We start from the raw sequence: 12,722 nt of genomic DNA on the forward strand, positions 1-12,722 counted from the left end.
GATGGCATCACTGACTCAATGAACATCGGTTTGGGTGAACTCTGAGAGTTGGTGATGGACAGGGAGGCCTGGCGTGCTGCGGTTCATGGGGTCGCAAAGAGTTGGGCACGACTGAGCAAATGAACTGAACTGAACTTCTTGATGGTCCAACTCTCACATCCATACATGACCACTGGAAAACCCATAGCTTTGACGATACAGACCTTTGTCAGCAAAGTGATGTCTCTGCTTTTTAATATGCTGTCTAGGTTTGTCATAGCTTTCCTTCCAAGGAGCAAGCATCTTTTAATTTTGTGGCTGTAGTTGCCAGCTGCAGTGATTTTGGACCCCAAGAAAATAAAATCTGTCACTGTTTCCACTTTTTGTCCATCTACTTGCTATGAAGTGATGGGACCAGATGCCATGATCATCGTTTTTTTGAATGGTGAGTCTTAATTCAGCCTTTACTCTTTTCTTTCACCCTCACCAAGAGACTCTTAAGTTCCTCTTCACTTTCTGCCATTAAAGTGGTATCATCTGCATATCTGAGGATGTTGATATTTCTTCCAGCAATCTTGATTCTAGCTGTGCTTCATCCAGCCCAGCATTTCACATGATGTACTCTGCATACAAGTTAAATAAGCATGTAAAAATATACAGCCTTAGCATACACCTTTCCCAATTTTGAACCAGTCTGTTGTTCCATGTCAGTTTCTAACCATTGTTTCTTAAACATATGATGGACTATTACTCAGCCATAAAAAGGAATGAAACTGTACCATTTGCAGAGACGTGGATGAACCTAGAAACTGTCATACAGAGAGAAGTAAGTCAGAAAGAGAATAACAAATATTGTACATTAACTCATATACGTGGATATGTGTGGCTGATTTAGTGCTTCCAAGGTGGCACTCCTCCAATGCAGGAGATGGAAGAGGCCCCTGGGTCGGGAAGATCCCCTGGAGGAGGAAATGGCAACCCACTCCAGTCTTCTTCCCTGGAGCATCCCATGGACAGAGGAGCCTGGCAGGCTGCAGTCCATGGGGTCACAAAGAGTCAGACACGACTAAGGTGATCTAGAACATATTGTGAGGAACTGGCCTGTGCGCTCACGCAGATGGGAGGACCCTGGGTTTGCAAGCTGGAGGCCCAGGCCCAGGGGCTGAGAGCCAGCGATGCCATGTCCAAGGGCAGAAGGTGGGTGTCCAGCAGAGCGGATCTGCCCGTCCTCTGCCAGCCACTCTGGCGAGGCCACCACCTCTACTCAGCCCACTGCTTCAAATCTTAACCTCCTCTGGACACGCCCAGAAACAGAGTCTATCGGCCACCGGGCCTCCCAGGGCTGAGGCGCATTGACACATGAAATGAACCATCAGAGCACAGCAGGAAGTGGCAAAGCTAAGCGGCAACCCAGACGTTCAGCCAAGATGTCCAGAAAGGACTGGGGAGCCTGGCCCAGCCTCGCCAGTAAGCCAACACCCCATCTCCACTCTGCTCTAGACGGTTCCCTGTTGGGGGCTGCCCGATGCATCACAGGGCATCTGGCCGCTTTCCCAGCCCCCATATGATAGTGCCCAGAGCCCCCTATCCGACTCGGACACCCAGAATGTCTCCAGACACTGCCAAGGGTCCCCTGGGGGCAAAGCGCCCCAGCTGAGCTCTCCTCTCTCTGGGAAGTCGGCACGAAGCCGGGGGGTGAACGCCAAAGAGGAATAATAATGAAAGCGGCACTGATCAATGCAACGGGGACCGCAGAAACAGTGGTTCTGAGACTCAGAACCGCGACAAGAGGCATCGCCGCGGTGGTCATAACAGCGCCGGCAGCCCTGCACCGAGGCCGCGGCGCTAAAGACAGCGTCGGGGGACGAGGGCCACGTGGGGACTCGCCGCCGGGAGTGGAGGCTCTGGGGCCCGCTTCCCAAGGGGGCCCGTCGGCGTCACTTTCCTGCATAAAGGCCACCTCTCTAACGTCCCGGAGTGAAGACCCAGCGGAGCATCTCAGCACACTCTTGGGACTTCCCGGGGCCACCGGGGGTGACGTCGCGCAGCCTGGAGCGTCTGAGGGCCTCTCTGACCCTGCCTCCCCGAGGCCAGCCTGGGAAAAGCCCCTGGGACCCGGCCCGGGCTGGCGGCTGTGGTACGTGCCCAGCCTCCGAGGTCCACGCTGCGAAGGGCAGGGGGCCGCTCTCTCCTGAAGACTTGGAGGCCCTCACACCTCCAGCCTCCCATGGCAGCACAAGTCTGCGACCCCCAGGGCTCTGAGCTCACCCCCACCACCCCCCCACAAGTCGGCCAGTGCGTTCACTGATGGGAGGGTGCAGAAGGCAGTCCAGGCGCGGAGAACAGCGAGTTCAGGGCTGAAGAAACAGTGGGAGCTGGGCTGGACGTGGACGGAGGGGTCTCCCCAAGGCCGCCAAACGCCAAGCAGGGAGCCTGGCCTGTCCCCAAGTGCAGGAGCAGGTGGGCACTCCATGCCAAGGGCGCACGCACCCCACTTTCCGAAACTATCGGCCACAAGGACACACTCAGACCACCCCCAAAGCCTTCACCTCACCTACCCTCTCCCCTGGGCCAAAAAATAGGAGAAGAAAAGAATGAGCAGGGAAGGCTCTGACCTCTGGTTCCAGAATATTCCACCCTCCACACACTCCCCTGGAGGGGATAAAAACCAGGACAGGAACCACCAAGGCTCAACTGAGGTCAAGGAGGTCGTGTTTCCCCGGAGGCCCGGTCCACACGGTCACTTCCTGTTCTCACGGGCCTCAGACCGCTGCATCTCCTCCCACCTCTGACCCTGCCGCCACGCTCCACACGCATGCATGCTCATGCATACGTGCGCACACGCACACCAGGTATGCACACGTGTGCTCACATGCACACACCACACTGAGACACAGACTCCTTCACACACGCTCACAGCCCAGATGCACAAACGAGGCATGTGCGGGTGTGTGTGCGTGCGCGCACACACACACACACACACACACATGGTCACCCCAGGCTCATGGGTGCAGCTGTGAGGAGGGGTCGGCAGCTGTACACGGCCGACAACTGACGTTACGGCGCTGGGATCCGGCCCTTTAAAGGACAGTGAGGGGAGCCCCGTCCTTGCAGCCCACCTGGGGCCAGCCCCCCAGGTTGCCGCACTGGCCCCTTGCCCCAGGGGCCCGGAGAGGCTCAGAGATAGCTCCCCACTAAGGCAAAGCTTCCTGGCCTAGCCACTGACCCGGCGTCCGAGGCCTCTCGCGGCTCCTCTCAGCCCCTCAGCCCGAGCCCCCAGCTGCCTGCTCCCTCGGGCCCACGGGAAGGAGGGCAGGCCAGATGCGCGCCCACCGCGAGTGCAACCCCGGGGGCAGAGAGCAAGCATGGGGCTTGAGTCCCTGGGCACAGAGGGAGCAGCCAGGACCAGCGGGGGGGCTCCCACGGGGGAGTGAGGTGAGGACGTGGGGAAGGGGGGCAAGGGAGGGTCTTTCCCTATGGTTCCCGAGGAGTGGGGACTCCGCTGGGCTGATGCCCTTCAGGCAGCCCGCCCACGAGTCCCTTTAAATGTTGGAATTCAGTGGGATTCCCGACAGGGAGAGGGGACCGTGGGAATGTGTGTCTGCGTAAATCTGTAGTGTGTGTGTGTGTCTGTGAGCTTACGTCTGTCTGCGTGTCTGTGTGTGTGCATCTCTAGGCGTCAGTGTGAGGTCGTATTTCTGTGGGCTGTGTGTGTGTGTGTGTGTGTGTGTGAGTGTGTGTGTGTGTACAGAGGTGCCACTTCCTCGGGACACCAAACGGAAAGGTCCGCGGAGATGGAGCCAGGGTGGGGGATGGAGCCAGGATGGGGGATGGAGCCAGGGTGGGGGATGGGGAGGGGTTGGGCCCTGGGGTGGACCCCAGGGGGTCAGGACCCTGTCCTGGGGAGGAAGTGTGGGTCCCGGGAGGGAATCTGTTTCTCAAGACTCAGGTCCTCACCCACAAGCCTCATGACACCCAATAAATGCCAAACGGCAGGAAGCAGGCTTGACCCCCACCCACGCAGGGGTCAGGCAGGGGTCAAGTGGGCCCATCCTGCCAAAACGGAGGTTCCCACAGCCCCCAACGCTGCGGCGGGGAGGAGGCTCAAACGGAGTGAACGGAGGACCTGCCAGGCGGCCCCAGGGCTTTCTGTCATCAGCCAGGGACCCTTGGCTGCCCAAGCGACCCTGGCTGGCCGCATGACAGGGCGCTGTGCTGGGGGGTGGGTGGGGGCCTGTTTGAGTGGTTGCTAGGAGGTTTCCATGGCAACTGATGGGAGTGGGGAACCTGGCCGCTTCCCACATGCCCGTCCACTAGAGGGAGCTGGACCCGGGGAAGAGCCACCAGGATCGGCCATCCAAGAGGGGATGGGGGCGGCCAGACCCCCCAGACCCATCGTGCCGTCGATGTGCAGGAACCCTGGATGAGCCAGAGCCGGCAGGTGGAGGACGGAGAGTTAACCCAGCGGGCAGGGCAGTGGGGGCCGGACAGGGGCCAGGGTGCTGACACCCACGGAGGTCACTGGCTCCACTGAGGGTTCCCCACGTGCCAGCACCGGGCTCAGCTGATCCCACCGTCCTGTGATCTCGTGAGCAGGAGGCTAGTTTCCCCTTGGGCCGCAGATGAGGAAACAGTCTGTGAGAGTGAAGGGTGTCTGTGTGCGTGCTAAGTCGCTTCAGTGGCATCTGACTCTGTGATCCTGTGGACTGTAGCCCCCCAGGAGCCCCTGTCCATGGGATTCTCCAGGCAGGAATTCTCCTCCAGGGGAGGTTCCCGACCCAGGGATCGAACCCGCGTCTCCTGCAGCTCCTGCGCTGCAGGCAGATTCTTTACCTCTGAGCCGCCAGGGAAGCCCCGAGGGGTGACGGGGTGATGGGGGCCGACCCCAGACAGAGCTGCTCATTTTGTCTCCAGTGTGCCCAGTGCTGGCTAGGCCGGGCGCCCCTCTCCTGCCCGCTGTCCTCCGGGAGTGAGCTCTGACCACCCCCACCCGACACCAGAGTCAGAGGCACAGAGAGGCCAAGGGCCTGGTCCCAGGTCACGCAGCACGGCGGGCAGGGAGTGGGCAAGCTGTCAGGGTGCAGCCACCTGGTCCTGAGACACAGTCCAGGGGACACGCGGACAGAAAGTCGTGGAATTAACTCCTCAGAAACAAAGCTGGCGGAGGAGAAGCTGAATACAGGAGAGGAGGGAGCCCCGCAGAACAGGGGGCGGGAGAGGAGCCGGTCCTCAGTTCCTGGGAGTAAGCCATGCCACCTACGTCGCCCCCCTACCCAGGGTCACAGACCATCTCTTTGCTGTCTCAAGAAGGCAGGCATAGAAAACTTGTACCCATCCCACGGGGAAACTGAGGCCCAAAGGAGTCAAGAGACGGTCTGAGGTCACCCAGCTCGAGTGGCAAAAGTGGCTCTCTCCCCACCTCTCCTGCCTCTTGGCCCCTCCAGCTTCCATAACACCCTCATGACTCACCCCACCGTCTCTGTATGCCTAGCACCATGCCAGGCCAGGGGGGTACCCAGCCAAGTGCAGGCCTTGACGGGGCAGACCCTGTGAACGAGGAAGGAAGGCAGCTGTCACCACTGGCGGATGGGGAAACCGGGGCGCAGGGCAGGGGCACAAGGGAGGTGGTGGAGGAGGGAGGGGGCCGATCCCCGGCCCAGCCCCTGGACCACATGGGCCCCTCACCACCATGCAGGCTGCGGCTCATTCCAAAGCCCCCGCCCAGAGGAAGGAAGAGCTTGGCAAAGCAAAGCCCCAGGAGACGGCTGCCAGGTGGTCAGGGGAGAGCCCCTACCGCTGCCTTCCCCTTCCCTCATCTGCAGGTGGGGGTGCTGAGGCTTCTGCTCCCTCCAAGGAGACAGTGTTGCTATGGTGACCACCGTTACCTGGCAACCAAGCTGCGTTGTCCTGGGCACCTGCTGTCTCTCCTCCTGCTCTGGGGACAGGCCTGTGTCCAGCAGCCCCCACATCTCAGAAAACACACCTGGTGGGGACAAGCCAGGTAGACTGGGGCAGCAGGATACATGCACAGACCCTCCCGGGTCTTCGAGAATCAGAAGTGGAACCATCTCACACAAGGCTTTGGTTGTTTTCAAAACTGGGAATAATTGTATTGATTTATGGAATAATAAAAATAACATTGTAAAAAACAAAAACCTTAACACTGAAGAAAAGTATCCCAAGAAAGGTAAGGTTCACCATCATCTCATCTTGGTGGTCCTTCCCGGGCAGCCCTCCCTGCCTGCTGTAGGAAGGGAGAGGTGGGCATGGTTTTAACAAGAGACCACGCACTGCACAGCTTACCCCGCCTGCCCACTCAGCACCGCTGGGATGCCTGGGGCGACGTAACTGAGCATTCCTACAACTCCCACTCTGGACCCAGCCTGGGCACTGGGCTCCCGAGAGCTGAGCCCCTGTGCTGAGCGGGGCTCCCAGGCTCTGGGCAGGGAGACCCATGACCAGCACACCCACAACCCCGACATGAGGAAGGGAGTGCCCCTCCGAGCCTCCGTCCACACTTCTGCCTCTTCCTTGAGTTCCTTTCCTCTTCTCCTCCCACTTTACTTCCATTTCCTAATCCCTTTTATCTTCCTAATTTCAACCAAAATGCAGCTTCTTACAGGAAGCCCGCCCTGATTTCTTGGTTCAATGTGCTTTCTCTTCCCTTTGAATCCAGACAGGCCGAGGGGAGAATAGGACTACTCTGTCTATGGGTCCCCTAAGCAGGCCTTGTGCTGCCAGTGCTGCTCCAGGTCTGGGCTGGGGAAGGGCCCCAGAGCCTGGGGAGTGGGGAGGGGCTCCAGAGAACAGGCTGGGCTGGGAAGCTGCCGGTGCTGATGGGGTGATGGACAGAGGCCCCCACACCTGGGGCCAGGTGGGACCCAAGAGGATGGAGCCCGGGGCTGGCCAGGGTCCTCCGCCCTGACTGGTGTGGGGATTGCAGTGGGTTGAGGTCTGGTTGGGGAAGCAGGTAGGGTGTCCACATCCTAAAGCCCAGAACTGTGACCTTATGTGGAAAATGCTTGATAAGTCAGGTCTGACTCTTTGATAACCCGTGGACTGCAGCACTCCAGACTTCCCTATCCTTCACTATCTCCTGGAGTTTGCTCAAACGCATGTCCAGTGAGTCAGTGATGCCTTCCAACCATTTCATCTTCTGTCACCCCCTTCTCCTCCTGCCCTCAATCTTTCCCAGCATCAGAGCCTTTTCCAATGAGTCTGCTCTTAGCATCAGGTGGCCAAGGTATTGGAGCTCCAGCTTCAGCATCAGTCTTTCCAATGGATATTCAGGACTGATTTCCTTTAGGATGGACTGGTTGGATCTCCTTGTTGTCCAAGGACTCTGGCAGGAACCTATGACCATGACGTTATTTGGAAAGTGTTTGCATCTTGGCTTATCTGGTGGGATATGAATCCCATGACAAGTGTCCTCGTAGGAGAAGATGACGCAGAGGAGGGGCGTGTGAAGACGGAGGCAGAGACGAGGAGATGCAGCCACAAGCCAAGGAGAACCCTGGGCCACAGGTGCTGCAAGAGGCAGGATGGACCCTCCCTGGGAGCCTGGAGGGGGGGTGGGACCCCGAGGCACCTTAATTCTGGACTTCTGACCTCCAGATCCTGAAAGAACGAATTTCTGCTGTTTGGTGGTGGTGGTTTAGTTGTTAAGTCATGTTCGATTCTTGCAATATCGTGGACTGTAGCCCTTCAGGTTCCTCGTCTATAGGATTCCCCAGGCCAGAGTACTGGAGGGGTTTGCCATTTCCTTTCTCCAGGGGATCTTCTCCACCTAGGAGTCGAACCCAGGTCTCCCGCACGGCAGGCAGATGATTTACCAACTGAGCTACGAGGGAAGCCCCTTTTCTATTGTTTAAACCCACCCCACACGCAGCCCCAGGACACCCACACAGGGTCCTTACGGGGCAGCAGCCTCCGTCCACCCGCGCCCAGTGGCCAGCGCCTGCCCCAGCTCCACCCCTGCGAATAGTGGGAAGGCGGCGGGTGGGTGAGGGTGGGCAGGAGGGGTGTCCAGCCTGGCTGGGAGTGGGACAAGGAGGGACCGATGCTGCTCCTGAACAAACACCCCACTGCCTGACCCCCGCACGCACGGCCACCGCCAGGGCTGACACTCACCAGCACCCCCAGTTCATTCTGCGGTCTCACCCGGAACACGGGGCCCGTGGAAACCACAGGTGAGTGACTCGACGCCTCCAAGGACACGTTGAGGCCCAGGGAGGTGGGGGCCCCGGGGGAGGCCGGGGCTCTCAGGGCCACCCCCCACCACCACCACTGCCTGCCCAGGGCTGCAGCCAGAAGTCTGGGTCTGAAGCTCTCCGTGCGTCAGTGTGGCAGCAGCGCCCCCTGCTGGCTAAAGCGCCCATCGCACGCCCCGGCTTGGCCGGAGCCGAGGACCCCAGTAACTGTCCGCCAGACCCCGGGGACCCCGCTCCCTGCGATGGGGACGAGTTCTGTGGCAAACAGCAACATCACCGCACCTCCTCGTCAGTGTCTGGTGAGTACTGAGTGCCGGAGCTTTCCTGGCCCTATCCATGGAGTCCTCCTGGGGACCTGAAGGCAGGAGTCGGGATGTGGGGTTCCCTGGACTTGTTCCCTCATCTCTAAAATGGTCTTTCCCCGTCTCCCGCATCAGGGGCGCTGGGAGCATTCAGAGGGCAGCGGCTGAGGGCTTGGTGGGCGGGGGCTCTGCGCCTTCCGAGGCAGGGGTGCGAGCAGGCTGGCTTCCGGGTGGGCAGCCTGGGCATTCACGCAGGTCCCAGTGCTCAGAAGGGCCAGACTGCTTCATGCTCTGCTGTCGCCGTCTTTAAATGTAACCATTTCTGCACAAGAGGCCCTCACGCTCAGGTCAAACCGGGCATCCCCACGTGACCTCCTGGACCTGAGTGTGCGGGTGCTTTGGTTGCTCAGTCGTGTCCGACTCTTTGCGACAGGCTCCTCATCCGTGGGATGTCCCAGGCGAGAATACTGGAGTGGGTTGCCATGCCCTTCTCCAGGGGATCTTCCCGACCCAGGGATCGAACTAGGGTCTCCTGCATTGGCAGGTGGATTCTTTACCACTGGAAGGCCCTGGGAAGCCCACACCCTGAATGTAAGACCCACTCTTTGGCGCCCTTGGGCTGGCGGGGGCAGCCCTCCACCGGAGGCTGCCGGCTAAGCTGGGGCCGCGCTGGGCCTCCCGTGCGCCCCACAGGAGTGGCTGTCCCCACAGGAGCCTCCCACCCATGGGACCGTGTCCAAGCGCCTGGGGTGCCTTTCTGGACCTCTGGGCTGGCAGGATGCCTCCCCTAGACTCACTCACCCTGGGCCTCCCTGGGGCATTGCTGAGATGGTGCACGTGGGTGCCCAGCTCTACCCCCAAGAGGCCCAAACCTGGGATTTCATCATCCACTCCTATCCTGGATGGTGCCCCCATGCCAGGCCCAGGTCCTGAGGAGCTCCCCCTCTACGCCCCCGCCCCAAGCCGGGATGGGCGGTCAGTTCCTGGGTCACCCGGCCACAGGGCCACTCAAGATGGGATCCGTGGGTCTCTGCTGCCACCTCTCGGCCGACAGAGGAAGCACAGCACCAGCCGGGGCGGCGGGCGGCGGGTGGGGCCCAGCAGCGAGGGGGACCCGCGACAGCAGGTGGGGAGGGCCGCCGAGGCCGGGGGCGGGGGGCGAGCGCCCCCTCCCGGAGTCACTCTCCACGTCACCGCTCTCTGTGCTCTCCGGTAGACAAGGGCCCAAGGGGAAGGGAACGTGGCTGTGCCCCTGGCGAGTGGCAGAGACCCCTGGGATCCCCCCCCCAGGTGGGTGTCCAGAAGCCAAGCCCCAGCCCCCCGTGGAGACTACTCAGAGGACAGTTTGGCTTGGACCTCAGCGTCCCCATCAGGTCCTTCCTCCAAGCAGAAGATCCTCATCCTCTTTCCAAGGGTTCAAACACAGCTCCCAATCCTCCTTCTTACAGGGAGCCCTCCAGTGCAGACAAACAGGAGCCAACACCGGCAGAGACCCCCAACTCTGCCCTCAGGGACATCTGCAAGTGTCTGGGGGTCCTTAGAAGTGAAAATGAACCTCTAGTCCCACCCGTTCAATGTACAGATGGGAAAAAAAAAAAAAAGGTGACAAGAAGGGTCAGGAAGGCAGGGGAAACGATGCTTAGCAGGCATTTTGCCCCCAGTTGTTTAATCGCTGAGTCATGTCCAACTCTTTTGCGGCCCCATGGACTGTAGCCCACCAGGCTCCTCTGCCCGTGGGGTTTCCCAGGCAAACAGACTCAAATCCCGGCCTGGCCACTTTCCATCCACCTGCCTTCGCCTCCATGCCCATGCCTGTAAGACAAGGGGAAGGTCCTACCTCTTAGGCTGACCTCGGGGATTAAAGAAGCTAATATTTACAGAGTACTTCACTGAGTGAGTGTGTGTGCTCAGTTGCTGAGCTGTGTCCAACTCTTTGCAATCATGTGGGCTATAGCCCGCCAGGCTCCTCTGTCCATGGGCTTTCCCAGGCAAGCATACTGGAGTGGGTTGCCATTTCCTTCTCCAGGGGAATCTTCCCGACCCAGGGATCAAACCCATGTCTCCTGCATTGGCAGGCAGATTCTTTACCGCTGAAGCCGCTGGGAAGCCTGAGCTTGAGTGAGACTCAGTGTCAAAGGCAAGCTCTGTCTGGCTACGCATGGTAGTCGGCGGCGCAGTCTGTTGGGGGTGAGAATGGCCACAGCACCCTCTGCCCCAGTGCCACCCAAGCGAACACCCCCTTCAAGGCACAGGTGCTGGTGGGGTGCCAGGGAGCATCTGAGACCAGCGTCCATAACCCACCTGGTCCACCCTGGAGACGGCGCTGAGCCCCCGTACCCCTGAGAGCCGCCTCCTGAACCCTTCTCCTGCCTCCTCTCGCCTCCCAGCGCCCCACCCAAGGTCAGAGCATCTCCCTCTCCAACCTCAATTTTAAACTGTAGGTAAGAGTCTGTGCTCTCAGCTTAAACACCCTGTGGCCGCTTCCCCCGTCCTGAGTTAGAACCTAAACCCTTCTCTGGGCTGCAAAGCGCGTGGGTGTTTCCGCTCCTTCGCCCCACCCGGGTGCCCGGCTGCAGGGTCCCTCCCCAGGCCTTCACATGGGCGGTCCCTCTGCCGGGGCGGTCTTCTCCCCCTGCGCCATCACCTCCATCCGGCTTCAGCAGAGCCTCTGTGATCCCCACCTCTGCTACCCCAACCCTGCAGGCCAGGCCCCCAAGGCAGAGCCACCAGCTTCCCGGGGAGAGGGGTCCTGTTGGCATTTGCCCAGTGGTGGCATCCGAGTGGTCATCTCCTTTACCCACCTTCTCTCAGCCACCCTCAGAGGCAGCCCCTCCTGTGAGCCCTGCTCTGGGGGTGTTGATGATGGGGAGGCTGTGCCCGTGTGGGGCAGCGAGTGTACAGGAGATCTCTTCCCACTCAGTTTTGCTGTGAACCCAAAACTGCTCTAAAATGTAAAATCTGGGGATTCCCCGGCGGTCAGCGGTTAGGACTCCACACTCTCCCGGAGAAGGCCAGGGTCAATCCCCACTTGGGAAGCTGAAGTCCCACAAGTCACATGGCCCGGCCTCCAAAAAAAATAAATAAAAAATAAAATCTACTAAAGTATTTAAAAAGTCAGACCAAGAAGTGCCATAAAGAAGACATAGTTCAGTTCAGTTCAGTTGCTCAGACTCTTTGCCTGCAGCACGCCAGGCCTCCCTGTCCATCACCAACTCCCGGAGTTTATTCAGACTCATGTCCATTGAGTCAGTGATGCCGTCCAACTGTCTCTGGGGTCCAAGAATGTGTGAGGGTCCCCATCCCACATTCGGGGCCACCCAATGACCTCCCCATCCAGCGATGTCTGCATTGTAAGCAGGAACACCCCAGATGGAGTCTCAGGAGCGTCCTGGAAAGGGGAGGTCAAGGCAGGTCTGAGCCACAGGGTTGGGGTCCGGGTTCGAGGAGAGACTGGCTGGGTGGGGCCCCCATTCCTGCCATCCTGGATCGGGCCGAGCAGACACAGCAAGGGGGCAGCCTTCTGAGCACTTCCTGGGGAGCCAGCAGCCACTTCAGGATGAGGAATTTGCCCAGAGTTCAGATAAATGGGTTTTCAGGAAGCTCCTGGAAGAATAAAGCGCTTGGCAATTTTCTCTTCCTGGGCAAACGTCTGGCATGGTCGTGCTAATGCCTTAGTTCTCCGTCTGATGGGCCATGTGCTTGCAGATGGTTTGTTCTCAAGGCCCAGGGAGAGGGCTCAGTGACCAACCCGCAAGAGCCAAAGCTGCAAAAAGCAGGAGTCGTGGGCGTGAGCCACACGAGGTCTCATTGTTCCCGTCTGCAAGATGGAGTGTGGGCCTTCACGGATCCCCAAGGCCGTTCAGTTCTACTGGTGCCTCTGTTTAAAGATGGGGGAGGGTGGGGCCTGGGAAATTGTTCACGGCAGGCTATGGTGGGGCGGAGACAGGGGCAGAGTTGAATCCCGGGGTCCCAGCGCCCAGCCCAGCCCCCTCCCCAGGCCTCTCCCCCACCAAGAACCGGTGCTGAGAAGAGCAGGAGGCCAGAACCCAGGGGCAGGGCTGGGCAGTGGGGGCTGACTGCTGGAGAGGCGACCCTCCCCCCCCCCCTCAGCCCACCCCCGTCCCTGTCTGCTCTCCCTGCGTCTTCTCGGACCTAACCCACCGCCTCAAACCCCTTCCCCACGCTGAGGTCAGTCTTCCCAAAACCCAAATCGTCCCTTGGCACTCACCAG

At 59.7% G+C, this 12,722-nt stretch overlaps 1 protein-coding gene across 1 annotated transcript in view; it reads left to right on the plus strand.

The window, feature by feature from the left end:
* Positions 1–1,697: 1,697 nt before the first annotated feature.
* The window catches only part of LOC136170044 (collagen alpha-1(I) chain-like), a 31,827-nt gene continuing 20,802 nt past the window's right edge, over positions 1,698–12,722 (plus strand). The window contains exons 1-9 of the mRNA XM_065938417.1: positions 1,698–2,116; positions 5,471–5,751; positions 7,927–7,977; positions 8,097–8,168; positions 8,321–8,488; positions 9,418–9,617; positions 9,708–9,781; positions 10,879–10,891; positions 11,068–11,386. Coding sequence (XP_065794489.1) covers positions 1,698–2,116; positions 5,471–5,751; positions 7,927–7,977; positions 8,097–8,168; positions 8,321–8,488; positions 9,418–9,617; positions 9,708–9,781; positions 10,879–10,891; positions 11,068–11,386 — 1,597 coding nt within the window. The remainder of the gene's footprint in view (positions 2,117–5,470; positions 5,752–7,926; positions 7,978–8,096; positions 8,169–8,320; positions 8,489–9,417; positions 9,618–9,707; positions 9,782–10,878; positions 10,892–11,067; positions 11,387–12,722) is intronic.

The sequence above is a fragment of the Muntiacus reevesi genome, chromosome 1 (genome assembly GCF_963930625.1).
Source record: "Muntiacus reevesi chromosome 1, mMunRee1.1, whole genome shotgun sequence".
NCBI lineage: Eukaryota > Metazoa > Chordata > Mammalia > Artiodactyla > Cervidae > Muntiacus > Muntiacus reevesi.